The 20,617-nt window shown below is 45.7% G+C and overlaps 1 protein-coding gene across 1 annotated transcript; it reads left to right on the forward strand.

The window, feature by feature from the left end:
• Positions 1 to 13,842: 13,842 nt before the first annotated feature.
• HD556DRAFT_1439322 (uncharacterized protein) lies at positions 13,843 to 15,770 on the forward strand (the record flags this gene model as incomplete). The annotated part of the gene is made up of 12 exons (XM_041305953.1): positions 13,843 to 13,926; positions 13,984 to 14,058; positions 14,113 to 14,136; positions 14,191 to 14,292; positions 14,345 to 14,431; positions 14,486 to 14,608; positions 14,666 to 14,897; positions 14,945 to 14,997; positions 15,045 to 15,218; positions 15,273 to 15,449; positions 15,502 to 15,686; positions 15,740 to 15,770. 12 exons carry the CDS (start codon positions 13,843 to 13,845, stop codon positions 15,768 to 15,770), a joined length of 1,347 nt encoding a protein of 448 aa, XP_041164470.1.
• Positions 15,771 to 20,617: the final 4,847 nt, after the last annotated feature.

Raw genomic sequence — 20,617 nt, forward strand, 5'->3', positions numbered from 1 at the left:
CTGGGTTTTCTTCTAAGACCTCGGGATTACCTTTATTGTCAGGATAGATAGTTTGTGGACCTTTGACTGGAAGGTCATCTATGAAAACATTGGCTACGTGTGGAATTTCATCCTGCAGTACAAAGCTGGTACATTTCTGAAATTCTGCAGGTGCATTTGTATAGCCCATTGGCAAGGCTGTTAATCGCAGCAGTCCTAATGGTGTTAGGAAAGCTGTAAGATCTCTACTTTCTGGGTGCATTTTACGTGCATCAAATCCCCAGAATAAATCGAATACGGTGTAACACTGAGCTCCAGCAAATGACTCCACAAAGTCATCCACTATAGGAATGAGGCCAGCATCTCGAATAGAAATTTTGTTGAGAGGTTGAAGGTCATGGACTAGTCTTAGTTTGCCATTCTTCTTGAGTACACAGAACCAACGTGAACGGTATGCAGATTGGCTTGGTTCGTATACTCCTGCATTAATCTTGGACTTTAGTAGTTCAATAACTTTTTGACGTATCCCCGGTGGGATAGGAATATTCTTATATTCCCAAGGTACATGAGGTACAGTGGGAATGATATATGGGGTGAAATATGTTTCTTTGAGAGTCCCCCTATCTGTTTCTTCAAATGCTAGGGTCTCTTGATTTAAATTCATGATGTGTTGAAAAAGTTTATCTTCTTCAGGCCAAAGAAATCCTTGTGAATTTATCTTAAGGTCAACCATACGATCATGAGTTAGACGTCCATTAGGAACAAATTCAGGAGGATGTGGGGTTAACGGGATTAGATTTTGGAGTGGGTCATGAGGAAAATGACGATCTACTCTGGCTCCTTGGGGAAAAGTTCCTGACACGGGCTTGACTTTTTTGTCAACCCTCTTGTACATTGTAAGCACTGGATTTCCCTCAGGATAGTTGGTAGAGTCACAGGAAATTAAGATATCAGACTCAGTATCAGAATTTTCATTATAGTCTGAGTCTTGAAGTATAGTGTCTTCTTTGAAATTTGACGATTGATTTTTTGATGTGGGATTATTTCTAAGTCTCTCAAAACAGTCTTCTATAGACTCATTTTCAAGTAAATCTGAAGGATACACTAGGATCTCCTTACTTGAATTTTGTTCAATAGGTTTTGAGTGACTTAGACTTAAAACTTGATTTTGTTGTTGTTGGGACTTAGGATTTTCGGACAAAGTTTTGGACCACCAAAGAATTGAATTACAGAACAGGTAACTCATATCTAAGGCTATCACTTGACTTTTTACACCTTTTTCCCATAGTATTATACTCATACACATAAGCCTGCAATGTAGTTTTTGTGAATAGGCAAGAGCACTAGAGACAATCAAAACAAGCAAAGACAAACATGTGAAACGAGACTCTGAGTCTGAGAGTGACATGAAAATGGAGATATAAATACATAGGCACTGGTTCGAAGACGCGAGGGTCCATGTTTTTGGGATTATGTGAATTTTCACACGAGGCAATAGAAGTCGAAGGGGAAATGGACATGATGGACATATACGAAATTTTGAGACTTGAAGATCCAGTAACGAGTTTTTAGATTTTCTATTAAAGAAATTGATAAGTTGAAAAAATAATAACGAAGGATAGAAGTTTACCTCTAGAGCACTAGAGAAAAAACTTCTTAGCCTTAGATTTCGGCTCCTCCTCAGGTTCCTTGGCAATATCTGAGAGAACGAACCACTCTTTTGAATAAAAGGGGTCTTCGAACATCTCACTGCGAAAGGGGGGGGTAGCTATGATGGTGAGACCTGAGCGCGCGATCCCAAGGACAAGGTCTCTGTCTGATGCGAGACGAAGGATGTCCTTGACAGTCCCAACATCGAGGAGACGAGATTCAGTAAGGGCACTGACAGTGTCCTCGTCAGGGAAAGGCATTAGGAGGGAATCAAGAATTTTAGAAGATAGCTCTCCTTCTCCATGAGCTTCGGCAATAGCTGCATATGAGTTCATCCGTTTAGCCTCACTCTCTGAGAAAAAAGGATTGACGTCGTCGTAGTGTCCAGTGTAGACTTTGTTAGTTAGACCTCCCTGGATGTGCAGAGTTTGGTCACATTTGATGGTTCCCGCGCGAGAGGATGCTTCAGCAAGCATGCGAGTCGAAAGGACAGTTTCAATGACATGGATTAAGTGCCGAGTGTGTGCCCTGTGGTCTTTGAGTTCTCGGACCCGTTCGTGCCAAGTCCTCCCAGAACGCGGACCTCCAGTGGGCAGTTTGACAGTTCCAGGGATGACAGGATGTCCAGGGTAGCTTCCATCTCGGAACATATGGTAGTTCCAATCATTAGAAATAATCTCGTCCTGACAGAAGCAGTAGGACTCAATAGCTTGGACAACGTTAGGAATATAAACAGAATGATAGTCGTTGTACTTCGCGAACTCAGAGCTTGGATATTCTTCAGCCTCGAGTCTTGTTAAACCTTCAAACGAAACATACTTCCTTCCATCTGGTCGACTCGGGCCTCGATAAGGGATGGTCCCTTCTGTAGGTGTGGGTGCTGCATCAGGTAGAGTTAACATAGGGATGTCTTCGTCATCCTGCGCGAGCCTCGAATCACTCAAGGTAGCTGTAGACGGCATATTATATTCAGGATTGCCCTTAAAAGGACGAGAGGGCATGAGCGAGGGGACATATTCATCATCCTTAGGTAAGCTCGCATTAGAATTTGGTGGCGCTACCAGGAAGGCGCTAGATGGTAGTGCAGACGTCGAGTTTGAATACATAGATTCGTCGTTGAACGACGGACGGACGAGAAAAACGTCGACGGAGTCTTGAGTATCAATAGGAGGGGGTGTGGATGCTGTAGAGGATGGTGCGGACGTGTTCTCATTTGCATTAGCATTGTCTGCTTGATTTAATATATAGTTGAGTGCGTTGAAAAAACTTAGAGTGTGAATGCTCTCACCATTAGGGGCAAGAAGCAAAGGCTCTCCTTTATCTGGGCCAATAGCACGCACGAACTCTTCTTCCCTAGGTTCATCTGGCAAGGAAGCAATAGGTGGGATCAGGCTTTCGGAGACGGTCTCTGTTTTGTTAGAAGTGCACGGGATTTCATCAAAACAAAGTTCATTTTTAATCAACGATACATGTATATTAGTCCCATTAAGGGAGGGACAAGGTAAGAGTATAGGTGGCGCGTTGGACGCGAGTGAGGTCAAGGTGGGTGTCGCGTTGGACGCGAGTGAGGTTAAGGTAGGTGGCACGATGCCCGAAGTTGCAATGGGAGAAGGGAGAATGGTGGAGAGAGATGGTGGCGCGATGCCCGAAGTTGCGATGGGTGGAAGGATGGTGCCGGTACCCCAGGTATTACCCAAGGTAGCGGCGGGTGGAAAGATGGTGCCGGCCATACCCAAGGTGGCATTGGGAGGAGACGCGAGGGCAGAGAGCGCCGTTGGCGTTGGTGGCGCGAGGGCAGAGAGCACCATTGGCGTTGGTGGTGCGAGGGCAGAGAGTGCCATTGGCGTTGGTGACGCGAGGGCAGAGAGTGCCGTTGGCGTTGGCGCGAGGTTGGTGTTGGCGTTGGCGTAAGTGCCGCGCATAACATTAGCATTGGCGTTGGCCAAGGATTGTCGAGGAGGGGGTGAATATGAGATAGCGTTTTGATTAGTTAGATTTTGAATATGATAAGAATTAAAAAAAGACGTACCCTTCCTTCCAACAAAGTCTCCAACTCCAGTATCATCAGTGTGTGAGCCGGCAGAAAAGAACTCCCTGGGAGCTTCTCCAGAAAGGAAGGTCCTGATGCCAGAGTCTTGAGAGCCGGCATGAGAGTCCACACGATCGTCCGGGTCCAGAGAGGATTCTTCCCAGAGGACGGGAGAGTAGGAAGGAGAGGGAATATCAAGCTGGTCGTTGCCGGCAGGTGGGGAGAAGGCAGTAGCGTAGAAGGAAAGTGTGAGCGCATCATTCTCGATGGAAGTGCTGAACCGGAAGTTGCCGGGGTTCTGAAAAAGGAAGTCGGCCAATTCGGCGCGAGTATTGTCAAACGCGTGTTCCGGCATATCCCGAGAACGCAATAAGTTACTAAATTTGGACGTGTGTGTGATTTCTGGATGCCTCGCGCTGTATTTCTCAGACACGAGGCTAGTGGGCGCTGGGCGTAGCGCTGGTTCTGGCCCTTCTTTTATGCTTTTTGAGAAATCTTTTATTTCAATTTTGGCTGACTGATCCCGGCCTTTGCTGATAAATTTCTTACCAATAAAATTCTCGGCTCGGAGATCATTTTGCAAATGTTTAGTCACGTGACTTTTGAGTTTAGAGTTTCGCGCGCTAAATTCCGAATTTGGCAATTCTTCATTAATTTCGCAAAACATGGTTGTTTCGCCCATATTACTGACCCAAGTGGACGGTTCAAAGTCCCAATTAGGATCATTTCCGTCAGGAGTGCATAGAAGTTCATAACGGACTTCTAAATCGAGTGGATTTTTGAATAATAACCACGTCCCGTCCTTTCTTTCGTCAATGGAGATGTAGTTTCCTCTTTGCCATGGATGACCTAATAATAGACTGAATGGTACGTGATCGCCAACAAACAAATTCGCGTGAGTACTAACTCCTCCGCAATCTAGTGGAACATTTTGTACCAATCCGCGAAGTTTGCCTTCACCACTGTTTGCGTCATTCATAGATACTGACTTGGCAATATCAATAGGCCTATTAATAATAGTCTTCCAGACGTGTTTATTTACGATATTGAGTTGTGAACCCATGTCAATTATTGCGTTAATTGCTTGACCGTCACAATGCATCGCTATTTTGATTAATAGCCCGCGTGTCTTTGTCCATACCGAATGTGCTTCTATCTTTGAGTCATTAGGTAAGGACTTCGGTTTAATAGCATTAGCGAGGATTCCACTAAGCTCACGAGAGGTGCCAAGAAGCTCTCCTACCTCAAGTCGGATAGGAGTCCTCAACACTGTTTCAAGAATTTTCTCTGGCTTAATCTTAGCTGCTATGTCGGAGACGCGTTGACGTGTTGTCATATTCTTACGATCCGAGTTTGGGGTTGATTTGTAAGGTGTTTCATTGGTCTTTGGGTGTTTCTCGTTGATCTTCCTTTCATCCACATCATCCATGACAATGTCTTCACTATCCCACCCATTATCTAGACCTTTTCCCGTCTCTTTCTTATTTGCGGGCTTTGTCTTTGTGGTTGGAACGGGTTGTGTGGATTTAGGTTTGGTATGAGTATCAGCCTTTTTGGCTTGAGTGGTGGGAACATTATCTTTTCCTTTATCTTTTTCGCTTGGTTTCCTTAGATTTTTGCTTTGACCTGGAGGGAATACCTCCTCAAATCTTTCACGTCTTCCTTGTGTGGAGTTTCGTGTGACCCTTTCAACCGGGAATGCATATGTTTCTTCATCTGTATCACTTTCTTCTTCATCAGTCTCTTCGTGCCGGTTGATTGAATTGTCCGTGTCACTATCTTTGCTATCAGAACTCACATACTCTTCAATGTATGCAGTCCTAGACTCTTGAAATTTATTTTTGCTTATTTGCACTATAGGTTTGTGTGTCTCCGCTATTCACTTTAATAAAGTGAGCTACTGGCACACTGTCCTCTCGCTTTAGTGCTTCAATAATCGTTTCTTCAGGTAGCCGTCTTACGGCTCTTCCATCTGGTTTTCCGATTTGCCCACGGTGTGTACGTTGGAGTTTACCGTCAGCAATTAGTTTATTGATTTGTGGACACATTGGAATGCCATGCCCCTTTTCACCACAACCAAAGCATGTTCGTTCATTGAAAGGGGTGTTTGGTGGGTGATAGAACCTAGTACCTGGTTGTGGTCCTCTGAATGTCTGATTTGCATTATTGTTTTGCCTTACATTACTTTGTCCATTTTGATTGTTGTAAGGCTTATATTCTCCTTGGGTAGCATTACCTCTTTTCAAAATAGGGGCTGCTATCATATCTTTGATGGTAGGATCAATTCGTGTTGCCCTGTAGTAATACAGAGCATAGTCTGGGTCATCGAGTGAGATTGCATTAAGTCTCTTGATGAGTCCCTCCATTTCATCCATAGGTTCTGGTGAAGTGATACCAGGACTCTTAGTATCCTTTGAGGAAGTCTTAGTCTTGGCTTCCTTGACATGCCCTTTTGCTTTCTTTACTACTTTCTTATCTTTTGGCTCTGGGGCCTTCTTCTTCTTACGAAAAAACTCGGTTTCAGACTCACTAGACTCTGAGTCTGTATTGGCATCAGAGTTTTCTTCAGTTGAGGAGTCAGTTTCAGACTCGGTCTCTACTTCAGAAACTAATAGGTCTGCATCAAACCGGTCACGGTGTAGCAATTTCTCTGCTATTGCAATAACTTGGTCTACTGGGAAGGCTTCGGATAGATCTCTGTCTGGATCCTTTGCCATGAGGCGTGTTTCAATTTTAATACGGAGTTTCTTATAAATCCCCTCCCAGAAGTAACTTGCATATTCTTCGCTTGTTAATTTCTTGGCTTGTTCAAGCCATCCTGCAATACGAATAAACCCTCTCACATACTTCTTCCAAGCAGTGAGTGTAGGGATTTTCTTTCCTCGTGTTGTCCTTACATAGGACAATAAATCTTTGCGTCTATATCGCTTCGTGTCAAGGTCTGCATCATAATACTTCAGAATGTCAGCCTTGAGTTTGCTCCAGTTATTTGATCTGAAACTGGGTAGTCCCTCTACAAATTCTGTTACGTGACGGGACATGTACTGGGTAATAGATTCACATTTCTCCTCATCAGAGGTTACATTGTGATAATCACACAGTTTTTCATAGTGTTTCAGAAAGTCCTTGACTTCTGAAAATCCACCCTTGAATTTGGCAGGTGCTGCCTTAGTTCCAGGGTTAGGTAATGTTAATACGGATCGTGTAGTCATGTTTGACTTTTGTTTGTGTTGTTTTGATATGATTGTTGATGTTGTGGTGTGTGGGTGGAGTGATTTATACAAAGTATGGCTTTGTTTACGATTGTTGCGTTATGTTTGGTACAAGAAGAAGCCTCCCTCGCGGTGGGCTCCAGTGATGTCTTGTTACTTAAGGGTCTTATATAAAAGTTGTGTATAATGACAACACAATTATACACAGGGAAGACTTCTTGCCAGTCCTTAAGTCCACGGTCTCCGACTTTTCTATTTCGTGGGAGGTAACGTGGTGAGTTCTTGGGAGGATTTAGTTTGTTGTCCTCTTCTTGTGTAGTCTGATACGAAGTGTTGTGGAATGTTCTGTGTTCTGGATAAATTCGTTAGGTTTGTTTCAGCCTAGTAGGTCGTGTTTCAACCTATGAAAGTCTGTTTCAACTTTGTCGTCCTTAGATATGTGTCTCACTTTCCGTTGAAAGAGAGAGTCTTATGTATACACGTAAAGCTTAGAATGAGAGCTGTTCGATGGTTATATAGTCAACCCCTGTAAGGTAGTATATAACCTAGAGTAGAATAACGATAACGAAAGTTATATAGTCAACCCCTGTAAGGTAGTATATAACTTTAGAATAGAATAATGATGTGTCTTAGTCTTACTTCAAGGCACGTTGCCTGCACTTTTATTCTTACGTACTCTCACACGGTTTGAGAGAAGAATGAAAAATGGGAAGTTTTATTTTATGGGTGAAAATGGGGTCCTTTTATACCTTTTGGGAACCCCCTTACTAAGCATGATTTATCAGATGGATTGGTAAGAATGTGGCTTACAAACCAGATGATGAATCAGCTTATTACTAAGTACATTACAAATACAGTGTAATCTTACAAAGAATTTACAAAGCATGACAAATCATGACAAAACATGATGAGTCATGTGAATGTTGTTACAAAGCATGACCAATCATGACTAAACATGTTGAGTCAGCTTAAATAATGTTACAAACCAGAATATTCCCCAGTCACATGATGTGCTGACAAATAAAATCTGGTGGCTGAAAGAAGCCAAATAAAAATAAACAGTCAGAAATAAATAGAGATACAAAACTTTGACAAACAAATCTGTGGCTGAAAGTAGCCAAATAAAAATAAATAATGAGAAATAAACAGAAGGTCACATGCTCATAAAAATACAAGGTAAAATAAATCTGAAAAGTGAGAAATAAAATACAAGACAATGAAATAAAGGAAAAATAGAAAGGTAACTCAGTGACAGAGGGCTAGACAGTCTCTCATATCTTCCTTATCACTCTCTATATATATCTGACATGGTATGAATCACATACCATGCATGACAGCGCGCCACACCTCATTCCTCCTGCTAAATTGTACGTATTCTATTTATTTTTGATTTGATTTGATTAGGATTTCTGTCACTTTGCAGGTAGGACAATACGTCCTAGTCTAACGTAAAAGGGACCCACAGTGTCCCTGTCGTACTTTCGAGTGCGCGAATGTCCTGACATGAGGCGTGGACGTATCCTTCAAACTAAGGACAAGATACTGATAGTGCGTTGCCCACTTCAGTCCATCTATCGTTGTGCCTGACATCAATCATACGGAAACATGTACGGCGGTTGATTGTCCCTGAACATATGAGCATGTACGGACGTGCACAATCTTAAACACACACCTCCGAGGATAATACATAGCCGGTACGTAGGCTCTTGCAAAAAATCTCTCAACATTTACTTAGTCATAGATCAGAAATCCTTTCCTTTTGGTGGAGCAAAAGTCGACTTACGCATGTAACCACATGTGCTGGTCGCGCATTCGGCAACGTACTGCCCTTGATATACACCTCTAGTTTGCTGAAAGATCGATGCCTCGACATATCTGCCCCCCGTTGCGCACAGGCAGCATGGGTAACGAAAGTTGTGCACCTCTCGATAAAGCGCAAATCTTGAAGGGTGTATTTTATGCCCAAATTTAGTGGTCGGCCTGGAATCCAGATGAGTAGGTGTGCGCAGCTATTTTTTGTACAATGACAATTAACTCACCATTGAAACGTTGCTAGTTCTCCTGTTTGTCCGTGGTAATGAAGGACACCGTGACGTGAAGTCAATATCTTCACTAACATGTTTACCACGTTGGGGTCGGCTTTGAACTCCAGGAGAGTTGAACACATAGAACATGGAGAAGAGGGTGCGGACATTACAGTCGCAAGGACAGTAGGTGGCTGGAATGCGTCTATCCCAAAATATATAGCCTCCTGCGGCTGGGTCTCATCCCTGTGCCATCGCGTGCCTGACTAAACATAGGAATGACCACGCTATCACATTTTCCATCAGTCATCCCTGCGCCATCGCATCATTTTTTTTCGAGTCACCTCAGGCCACTCCTTGTGATCCTGACATTCCTCCATGACAGCGTCCAGTTATACCTGTATCTGCAAGCGCACATTCACGGCGCAGAACCACTTCAGCCAACACCAACATTCATGTTCTCACACCAAAAAGCGTCTTTCGTCGGCATTATCTTCTTTCAAACAGTTTATGGGCCACAGGAAAAGGCCCCGCCTCTCAAACGATGAAGCTGGGTCTGCAGTCGATGCTTCACCCAATGTCTTATTTGATTCGCATCCCAACCAGCCGCTCGTCCGTGCAGCCGACGCTTCTCCAGTCCCTCAAGGTCTCGAAGTCACGATGTCTTCTATGCGCAATCCATCAGTTGATGCAGGAGGGCCCTCCTGTGAGGGAGGGGACATAGACGGGGCGGATATGAGTTTAGCGCAACGTAGACCGAGGCGTCAAAACCGAAAGCTACCGATGAGATTTAGGGATGTCCTTCCTCAGCCCCCACCAACTGTCCCTCTGGAAATCCGTGATCAACTTCCACAATCTATTGGCTCTGTTGTCAGCGCAGAAGACCGCCCAGCCTCAGCAATGCACACGGTGTTTCGCACCCGCCCGAATCTCTTCGGGCTAGTGCGTCAATACTTTTCCTCGAGACCACCATTACACGATCCAGAAGAATGCGTTACATTAGCAGACCTCTCAACTATTCCTGGCGCCCCTCAAGTCGATGAATTACCCCCTTCACCCCCTCCATCAATCAGCGACTCTCCATACCATCCCTATCCCAATCACTCATTCTTCCAGCTGGGTGATTGGTACTGGAACCAAGGAGTCCAAAAGTCGCAACGAGATTATACCAAGCTGGTGGGAATATTGGGCTGCAGTTCTTTCGTCCCTAGTGACGTTAGCTCTACTCATTGGAGGAACATCGACATGAAGTTGGGCGCGAACGAGTATGACGAGGGAGACGGAGAAGTGTGGGAGGACGAAGACGCTGGATGGAAAAAAATGTCAGTCTCTATCCAAGTACCTTTTCCCCGTACCACCGAAGTACCAGGTCCTCGTGTCTACCAAGCTGCTGATTTGTATCATCGGTCCCTTGTGGCCGTTCTGCGGGAGAAGCTTGCCAACCCCAGAGATAGTAAGCTCTTTCATTACGAACCGTATAAATTGCGTTGGACCCCTGCCCATCTGGACGCGGAGGTCTCCATATATGGCGACCTCTACACATCTCCGGCTTTCCACGAAGCTCATAGCAAAGTGCAAAGCTTGCCTGCGGAACCCGGCTGTGATCTGCCTCGAGTAGTGGCTGGCCTCATGTTTTGGTCTGATGCCACGCAACTCACTTCCTTCGGCAATGCCAAGCTTTGGCCTACATATATGTATTTTGGTAATGAATCCAAGTATCGCCGGTGCAAGCCATCGTGTAACTTGAGCAATCACATTGCTTACTTCGAAACAGTATGTCTTACCATAATTTTGGCTTTGCAGGGTACCTAACTTCACGCTATCAGCTTCCAGATTCGTTTAAGGATTTCATAGGCGGGAAAAATAGTGATTGTGCGACGCACTGTCATCGAGAATTCTTCCACGAGCAGTGGAAGATTTTACTGGACGACGAGTTCCTGGAGGTATATGAACATGGTGTCGTGATTCACTGTTGCGACGGCGTCATGCGTAGATTCTATCCTAGAATCTTCACATACTCCGCAGACTATCCTGAAAAGTATGTATTATTCTTAAGGCAGGTTGGATTGTGCTGATTCTGGTCTGAATAGGGTACTAATAGCTACAGTACGAAACATGGGAGGTTGCCCATGCCCTCGTTGCCTTATACCCAAGGATCGCATCCATAATATGGGTCGGCCTCAGGATAGAACACAACGTGAGACTCTTGCACGCGACGATGTCGGAAGGCATTCCTTGGTGAGCGAGGCTCGCAAATTGATCTATGAAAAGGACTTGGGGGTCGGTAGCACGCGGGTGGAACAAATACTGAAACCACAGTCCTGGGTACCCACCACGGTGAGGCTGCAAGTTTCATGCTAGTAACGATGATTAACACGCCTCAGAATGCATTCTCAGATCGCCTCAGCCGTTTTGGTTTCAACATTTTTTGCGCCCTCATGGTAGATCTCTTACATGAGTTCAAAATCGGGGTTTGGAAAATGCTTTTCGTTCACCTACTACGAATCGTCGAGGCGCAAGACAAGGGACTTATCGACGAATTGGACCGGAGGTATGTTACCGGAATACACGTCACCCACTCCGCTGACCCTCCTACTGACCAGATTCAGGCAAATTCCAACGTTCGGACAAGCTACTATCCGAAAGTTTTCGGCCAACTCCTCAGAGATGAAACGGATGGCAGCTCGCAATTTCGAAGACCTACTTCAGGTAATGATTTCACCGCAATTGAAGTTAAATAAGGTCTGACACACTGCAGTGTTCTATCCCTGTTTTTGACCGTCTTCTTCCCGAACCCCACAACACGGCTGTTCTCAAGTTGCTATTCACCATGGCGCATTGGCACGGACTGGCCAAGCTTAGAATGCATTCTGATTTGACCCTTGATATCATGGACTCCGTCACTTCTGCGGTCGGTCAACAATTCCGGGAATTCAAAGCCAAAGTTTGTTCTGCGTACGACACCCGCGAACTTCGTCTGGAGGTCGAAGCTCGCGCCCGACGCCATGCGAAGCTAGCGGCAAAACAAAAGGGATCCCAGAAGGGCAAGCGAAAGCAAGGGGCAGCGGTCGAGGCAGAGAATCCTGTAAGGAATGCACAGCGAACAAAGGTATTCAACTTTCAGACCTACAAATTTCATGCATTGGGCGATTATGTGTCGACAATTCGCCGGTATGGCACGTCCGATTCCTACAGTACCGAACCGGTACGTGGTCTATCGTTCATGTCTAGACTTCGCTGACCGACTGACTGACGAACCTCCCCAGGGTGAACTCGAACACCGTTCACCCAAGGCCAGATATCGTCGCACGGATCGCAAGTCCTTCGTGAGGCAGCTCACTCGGATCGAACGCCGTCAAGCTCGCATTCGTCGTATAGGGGACAAAATTGTTCATCGCCCCCACATCGAACTTGCCGAGATAGTGACAAGCCCGTACGTCCACCATCACATTGGCCTGACGCAGAAGTACCCTATCCATATAGGCTCGTACTTACGCAGCCATGAAGGCGATCCGGCAATCAAGGTCATTTAAATGTATTTCCGCAACCGACTCGTCTCACATGCTCCTGCAGAATTTCGTGCTGAAACTCAAGGAACATTTAGTCCGTCGAATCAACACGTCAAAAAATCTGTCGGAGTCGGGAGAAGATCACACTCTCAACACACTCATTATCAAGGACAATCACATCTATCGCCACAACATCGCAAGGATTAACTACACCACATACGATGTTCGTCGTGCGCAAGATGTAATCAACCCACGAACTGAACACTGTAATATTATGGTGCTACGCCCCGACAACGATGTGGAGCACGCAAGTCACAAGTTCACCTATGGTAAGGTCCTGGGTATTTATCATGTGAATGTAATCATTATTGGAGTCGGAATGGTCGACTACACTCCACGCAGAATGGAATTCCTGTGGATCCGATGGTACGAGCCCACGGATCAGGTCTCCGACTGGGACACCTTGAGCTTAGATCGAGTCAGATTTCCGCCTATGGCGGACGAGTACTCATTCGATTTCTTGGATCCAGCGCTTGTCCTCAGAGGCTGCCACATCGTACCTGCTTTCGCCAGCCTCAGGAGATACCAAAATGGATTGGGGGTGTCAGCATGTGCAAGGGACAAGGATGATTGGCGGGAATACTATGTCAATCGGTGAGTGAGGGTCTGTTTCACATATAAGTTATATGGAGCTCATCATTTTAGATTCGTGGACCGCGATATGCTGATGCGCTTCCACTTTGGTCTTGGAGTTGGACACGTTTACTCTCACCACCCCACTTCACAGGATGTGCCTGTGCCTGGAGGCAGTGCAGAACAAGATGATGGGCAGGTCGTTGACGATTATAATGAAGACGAGGGCCAGGAAGACGATTCTTCAGATGAAGAGGAAGGTGGAGATCTCAGGACGCAAAACGTTCTACAGGGATCAGATTCCAGTAGCGAGTCGCTGATATCTCAATTTAATGAGATGTACGGTAGTGATGTAGAACTAGACTACGAGAACTGATTCGGGATATTTAGGAATGCTGTTCCACCCACGTAATGAGATCCAAGAGGCCGTTGCAGAGATAGACGGTGTTTGTAGCGCTGGGATGGCGCTGGAATTATATGACTGATCAAAAATACAGTTCAGAACGTATACGTACATATAATCTGTTGCCGTCGGCCCAATACCACTTGATATCCGGCGTATACCTTAAAGGAGCCACATACATGTAATATGCTCAAGGCGCTGTGATGGCCTGTCTCTCAAGCGAGGTATGTACATGTAATATGCACATCTGACTTTAACTTAAGTGTCCTAGGCCCTGTGACTTCTTCGATGGCGCTGCGATGGCCTGTTGCAGGTCGAAAATAATCAAAACTCAAATCAGACGTGCAAATTGCTTTAAATAATCTTTGCATAGACTTTACATTCCAGTTCCTCAGTCACAGTGATGATGTTGGTCGACTCCGTACCGAGCGTCGATGACAATGCTTGTATTTACGGTATCCATCCTCCCAGCTTGCAATATTTCGCTGTCAGTTGTCTTCTTTGTTGTAAACCCAAAATACCTTACTCACACTGGATCCTTCAGGGTACGCCCGCCGTTTGCGTGTCATTTGTGGGGTATCTGTGGATAGGCACGCAGCCCATGCTTTATCCTCTCTATGTAAGCATGCAACTTGTATCTCTTTTTATCCTGGGTATCTTATGATGAGCTTAGTGTCCGCCTGCCAGTCTGGATGATGTAAGATGTTTTATTTTACGTGTGCTACATGATATACTGACCTTCTCCTCCCAGCTCAAACTAAAACTGTCACTATTTGCTTATTTGCATGCTCCTATGAGTCATGGCACGCCATATGAGCGAGAGGGCAAGGAAGTCCCTGTATTTGTCTTAGCTGTAGGTTCAATCTCGACTGTGCCACGCCTTCCTACTGATTGGTTGTGTGTAGCTGCCTGAAATCATGCCGTTTCTCAATTTGCCATGGTTACGGGGAAAATTTTCCTCCGACAGCGCCATATACGGTGTGTACGATCATGTATGTCCACCTTACGATTGTATCGTTTCTTGTACTACAATGTCACGGTCGCAGGTTGGGGTGGCTCGCGAACACGAGCCTGAAACTCTGATTCATTTCGCGCAGTATCCTTACGGGTACTACCTCCCCAGTGATCAGTCGGTCAACGGCTCTGAATCAATTCTCCAGACTACATGGGTAGGTTCGTCAGCCATGTCATCAGTGACCGGAACCAGGTCTCTTCCCTGTACCAAGAAAGAGACAGCCAGACACAGTCTCCAAAGAATCATGACGACCTGTCCCAACTGGCGAAGGGGTCTCGCATACCTACGCATCCTCATGAGGGTTCATGTGTGTTGTGGACACTCCGACAACCCACATATTCTCGTAACTGCGGATTATGCTGACCGTAGACGCGAGTTACTCAGAGTCTGCTGGCCTCAAGCCCTCATTCGGGCAGATGTCGCGTCTGAGAATTTAGAAACAGGTCGGGTGCTTAATCCTACATACCATCACATGCTGAATCCTCTATAGTCCTCACCAAAGACACCCAGGTTCCGATGTCAGAGTCCGCAATATTGGCGCTCGTACGTGTCTTGCTTATCTTATTTTGATTTCTCTTATTCCATAATAGGCTCTTCCGTGGATGAGCCAGTTCATGTATGACAATAGAAGAGTAGCTATCTGCTCCATGGACGACAGTCGCATCTTTGGCTTAGGCAACTTCTTTGGGTTAGCTCAAAGACACTGCATTGTGGACTTGCTGCAAATGTTCATACGCCCTTACGCTCATTCATTACCACTCAGCGTAAGTTCTATGAATTCACTCTTATTATGACAGATGACCTACCTCGTCCAACAGGTCAATTCCTTTGTGAAATTTCTGGAGAACCAGATGGCGAAGGAATTAGTATATCACGTTATATTTCGAACCACGGCCACATGCCGCGTTCGTCTCACCATCGCTGATTTCGAGCCACAAATCTTCAGGAATGCTACAAATCCGCCGGTTGACACACTGGCGTTGATAGGGTCATGCGTAAGTGCCTTCTACTTTCTAGATGCTTCATTCACGTTTGTTTTCACACTAGTGTTATCAAGCGCTGCTGGCAAGACTCGTAGCCATTTGGGGCACAATTGACTTCATGCCAGACTATCCATCTGCGAGCCAAGTCCATACAGAACTTCGCGACACAGCCATCTTGCTGATCCTGCAGGTTGAGGACCCGCAGTACGTGCCCTTCATGGGCAAACTAGGAGAGTTGTGCACAATCACGTGAGTTTTTTCAGGATGGGATCTTACTATGTAATGCTGACTCGGAGATGCAGTGAGGCCGATGTGTACCGCATTGGCCGGTGAAATGGAGCGACCCATCCTTGACCCAGTAATTGTGTCCAATATTGTACAATTTGTATCTGCAACGAGCCCATGGTCTGAAATGTACTTTGTTCTCCGTCAGACTGTAGACCTTTGATAACGTGACAGTCGTGTACAATTCTTCGAAACAATCTTTAATACTTGCGGACGGAACTAGTCAACAATTACTTGTACGTGAAGTCACTGTTATTTCATTCATGACTTCTAATCTATTTTTGTATTTAGAATTTGATGGCCATCGTCTGATTTGATGGCCATCGTCTCCGTATCATGACTCCGATATCGCCATCCAGTGTTATAAGTTATGTGAGCATACTCCTTCCTCTTACTACCCTCTAACATGATGTATTTAGAGTTTGATGGCCAACGTGTCGTGACACGGACATCGCCTTCCTAGCTAGTGTTATAGGTTGTGTAAGCACTCAGCGATCGCGAGAGTATTCCTCAGCCTTCCTCTTGCTACCCTCTAACTTCGACATGTTAAATATCAGCTCCCCTTTTCTTTCTACATATGACACATCTTCAAAGACTCATTTTCTTGGAACTGAGCAGACCGAGACAGCTCTCATATCTTGGCTTCAGAAACAGGACCGCAACACTGTGAGAGTGCTCACATTTCTTGATATTGTCTTCTAACTTCATTTTCAGCTTCCAGCTTCTCTCTATATCACAGCTTCGGTGCTCTTTGGATGGGTCGATACCCACGATCTTATAGCTCTCATGGACGTGAGCCTCAGGGAGGTTGCCATGCAGACGCAACTTCAGCAAGAAGAGGAGAGGAGCTGTGCGGCATTCCGTTCTCGAGGGGGGTGTTTGATGGAGCATAGAATACATCGAGCTCAGATGGAAGTTTCGTTGTTTAGTAATGCTATTGCAAACCTGTCTGAAGAGCTAGAAATCAGATTCTCGAGTAAGCCATGTTCGTCGAGGATTATGTCCGATACTCAAAATTTACTCCTAGTTGGCTCCAACAAGCTAGGATCCACAGTGAAGGATGTCGCATACGTGGGAGCATGCGCGGCGCCCAGCTCGATAATGTTCGATCAGTTCCGACCTACAAAGGCCATTCAAGACAAATGCCATGCATGGCTTATGACGACATCGCATTTTCAAGGCATCGTAGGGCCTGATTCTCATGCAAACCGAACCTTGTTTGGTTCCCCACAAACCATAGACGATGATCCTTATATTTATGAATCCTTTCAAGGGGTGAGTGCTCTTTATACTACGAGGACCCGATGTGCTGATGTTATGCAGCTGGACGATCAATTTCTTTCCCTGCCTCGTTTATTGAGGACTTGGGTTGATAATATGACATATCGTGCATACATGAGCGCGTCCTTTGCAGAAAGCAGATCCCTACACATCGACACTAGCGACGATTTTCAACCAATGAAGTCCAAGACTACAGATATTCTCAAGTCCGACATGCATATCCTGGGCTTGAAGAAGCAGCGTGCACAGGCCGAAGTGGACATGTTTTCTGAGGCCCTAGCACGCATTGCTGAGTTCGAGGGTACCGATGATGGTAGGTATATAAGTCACATCTGTTTTCCTATACTAAGATAAATTCAGGCACACCTCCAGGGAGTGCTGTCACGCATGCGTCACTTACATCTGACGATGAATGCTTTGATGAATGCTTTTCAATCTCATACACCTCTTCTTATGGCTCTATAATCATGTAACACTACCCTTGCTTGTAATTGTACCATACCTCGGTTGTAAGTCGGACTGGATCTATGTTATTTGTGCTACCTCTATTTGATTTACTTCGTTTTTGATGACCAATTATTATTGGTTCCGTCCCTGTCTTGACAAGTAGACGTCATTGAAGCATTCAGCCTTCAGCCTTAATCGCCTCTAGGTCGTTTACCCACATCCGAGCCACTCGATGTCTCCGAGTCCTCACTCACAGACTACTAATCCATTTTGTTGGATTGTTTCAGTGAAGGTACAATTTCTATTAGTACTATAACACGACCGTTCTAACCCTTGCGTACCCACGTTGCCTACTGTTCGCAGGGTGTGAGAGCGTTGATCCTCTGAGCTCGAGCCAACGTGTCGACCAGTCTCAGTGGCCTGCAAGGTCTGACGGCACTCGTGGAACTACGATCACTCCGATAGCAACGCATAAGTTCCTAGGAGTCATCCTAGATCAAGCATTAAGATGGAAACCCCACGTAGCTCACGCCATCGCAAAAGGCACAGCTTCTGTTATGCAGCTGCGTCGCATCTCCTCCACTTCCACAGGCATACCTCTCTCACTGATGCGTCAGTTATACCTTTCAGTAGCTATGCCTAAAATGTTATACGCAGTCGATCTGTGGTTTCGCCCTCTATTCACCGGTATTGACGACAAGCAACAATCCGGATCCATAGGAGTGGCCCGTCGACTAGGTCGAGTTCAAAGAGTAGCGGCATTAAGTATTATGGGGGCAATGCGCTCTACGGCTACTGACACCCTAAAAGTACACGCGAAGCTACTACCAATGGAACATAGAATGCAGAACCTCTGCTACCAGGCCGCTGTACGTCTTGCTGCACATCCCCCGTCCCATCCGCTACGTGATCCAGTCCGCAAAGCTGCCAGGAAATATGTCAAACGTCATCGATCATCTCTCCACCATCTATATCACGCCTCCCAACTCGACATTACCTCTATCGAAACCATCACTCATAGCAGACGTCCCCCGAATGGCCGAAACTCATAATCTACTGTCATTGCCGAGTCCAGGGAACAAGATATCAAGAACCACACCACCAATAAGGACGAAATCAAGATATATTGCGATGGATCAGGTATAGATGATCATATAGGAGAGGCGGCAATCCTATACAGACAAGGACAGAGTCACCCGCGCATATTACGTTTTCATCTCGGAACCAGCAAAAAAAACACCGTCTGTGAGGTGGAATCAGTAGGCCCAACGTTAGCAGCTCAACTCCTTTCCCAAGAAGAGGACATTACATACCTGGTGTCAATCTATGTCGATAATCAAGCGTCCATTAAATTAGGTGATCGGTTCTCAACTAAACCAGGCCATTATTTGATCGACCACTTCCGTAGCGCAATCGATAACCTAGAGAAAGTTAGCTGAGACCGTAACTTCAAGGTCAACGTCCATTAGATATCAGGGCATGACGGAGTAGAAGGCATTCTCAGCAGCAAGCCGCACTGGACCCAACCTACTACTTACTTTTCTTCCGCACTCCATTCACTCCCCTCGTGCAAAGAACGCTTCGGCGATCCGAGTACATGTATATCCCATAACACACGACAGGCCCAAAATACACACGAACTGTACCAATACGGCCTACACAACTTACGATTGGTTCGAGTTTTGCCATAGATTCGCTTTCGACTATTCACATCAATACTTTGCAGGGATCTAGGCGGCGATACTCAGTCAGACTGATCAACGTTCTTTTTTAACGATATTCGCAGCCTGATCTGTTCCTGAGTCTTCACTGGCATGAGACGTGCTAGGATTGGAGGCTTGATCTGATGCTACATGCTGTTACAATGTTGTAGGATTGAGTATAAATTTTTCTTAAAAAAATATCAAGCATTCGTCAAATGGATGCAAAATATTGTGATACAGTCAAGTAGGTTATCCGACAATCGTCATTAATCAACGAGGATGGTGAGATCAAAGCTTTTCGTAAAGGGCGCATACTTGGGCTTCCCGCTAGACATAGTACTCGTCACCTTCCTCACCCTTCCTTTAGGTATCTCACCCAACGTCTCCCCACCGTCAGCATTGCCCTCCCTTGGATCGCGAACGTCAACACAAACTGATGCAAAATGCGGAGGCACGTACTGTTTGTTCACTACTACCCGCCGCCTCAGCCTGAGTGTAATCGTTTGACATCGTACTACTTCCTCCACCTCCCCCTTCGTTGGGCACCGACAACAGTCCTGACATAAATTAGTAGATATCGATGTGACACGCGTAAGTTACTCACTGCTTTTTGTTTGCCCATAGCTCAAATTATTTTTCAGTGACTGATTAGGAAGAACAGCGAAACAATGTGAATATTTCGCAAATGGCAGTCGTAAGAGATTGGAGCACTCAATACAACCGTCAAGCAGCCCCGTTGTCTCTAACACCCGCTTATGTCACGATACTGATGGGCACGCACGCATTCACCCAATTCCCAATTTGAACGCTCGCTATACTAGTAGCGACATCACTCAATTCTAACGCATCCGCACGCACGCGAACCAGCCTCCACCCAGGCGTCCAACCGAAACTCGAAGTCCTTCGCGTACTCTGAGTACGCAGACAAGAAGATCATCGTAGGAAGGGATAAGTTGGATGTCGTCGAGGGGTTTTTGCAAAAGGTGACTATTCTTTCTCACATGGTTGTATCGTTGTTGATTTGTTGGCTGTTCCTTGCACCATCATTCAAATTGTCGGTATAACACCAGCTCCGTGCGTTTGAGGAGCTCTTGCATGATTACCCAGAGTGGCAGCGCAAACTGTCATCCTTATTCAGGTGTGCTGTCATCTGACTGCAATACTCATATATTGATGAATGACTCTACATACCGTTTACAGCCGCCGTTTTCTGCATTAACAGACTCCCCAAAGCTCGAGCGTCTTGAAGTCTCGTAAACCGTCGCGCAGATCAATCACTCGGAGTTTGGACTTTGCACACGTACACCACCAGTGCGTGCATTTTTTTATCACGTCTTCACCTGTCTTATTTTATTTACTTTCGCCTTTTCCTTGCACACATCACCTCCAAGTCTGCGACAACTCCAACAGTCACCAAACCCTCAGAGAGGACGAAATCCACGCGCTGCAGATTTCGGAGTGATA

The sequence above is a fragment of the Suillus plorans genome, assembly GCF_016647745.1.
Source record: "Suillus plorans strain S12 chromosome Unknown HD556scaffold_9, whole genome shotgun sequence".
Classification (NCBI taxonomy): Eukaryota; Fungi; Basidiomycota; class Agaricomycetes; order Boletales; family Suillaceae; genus Suillus; species Suillus plorans.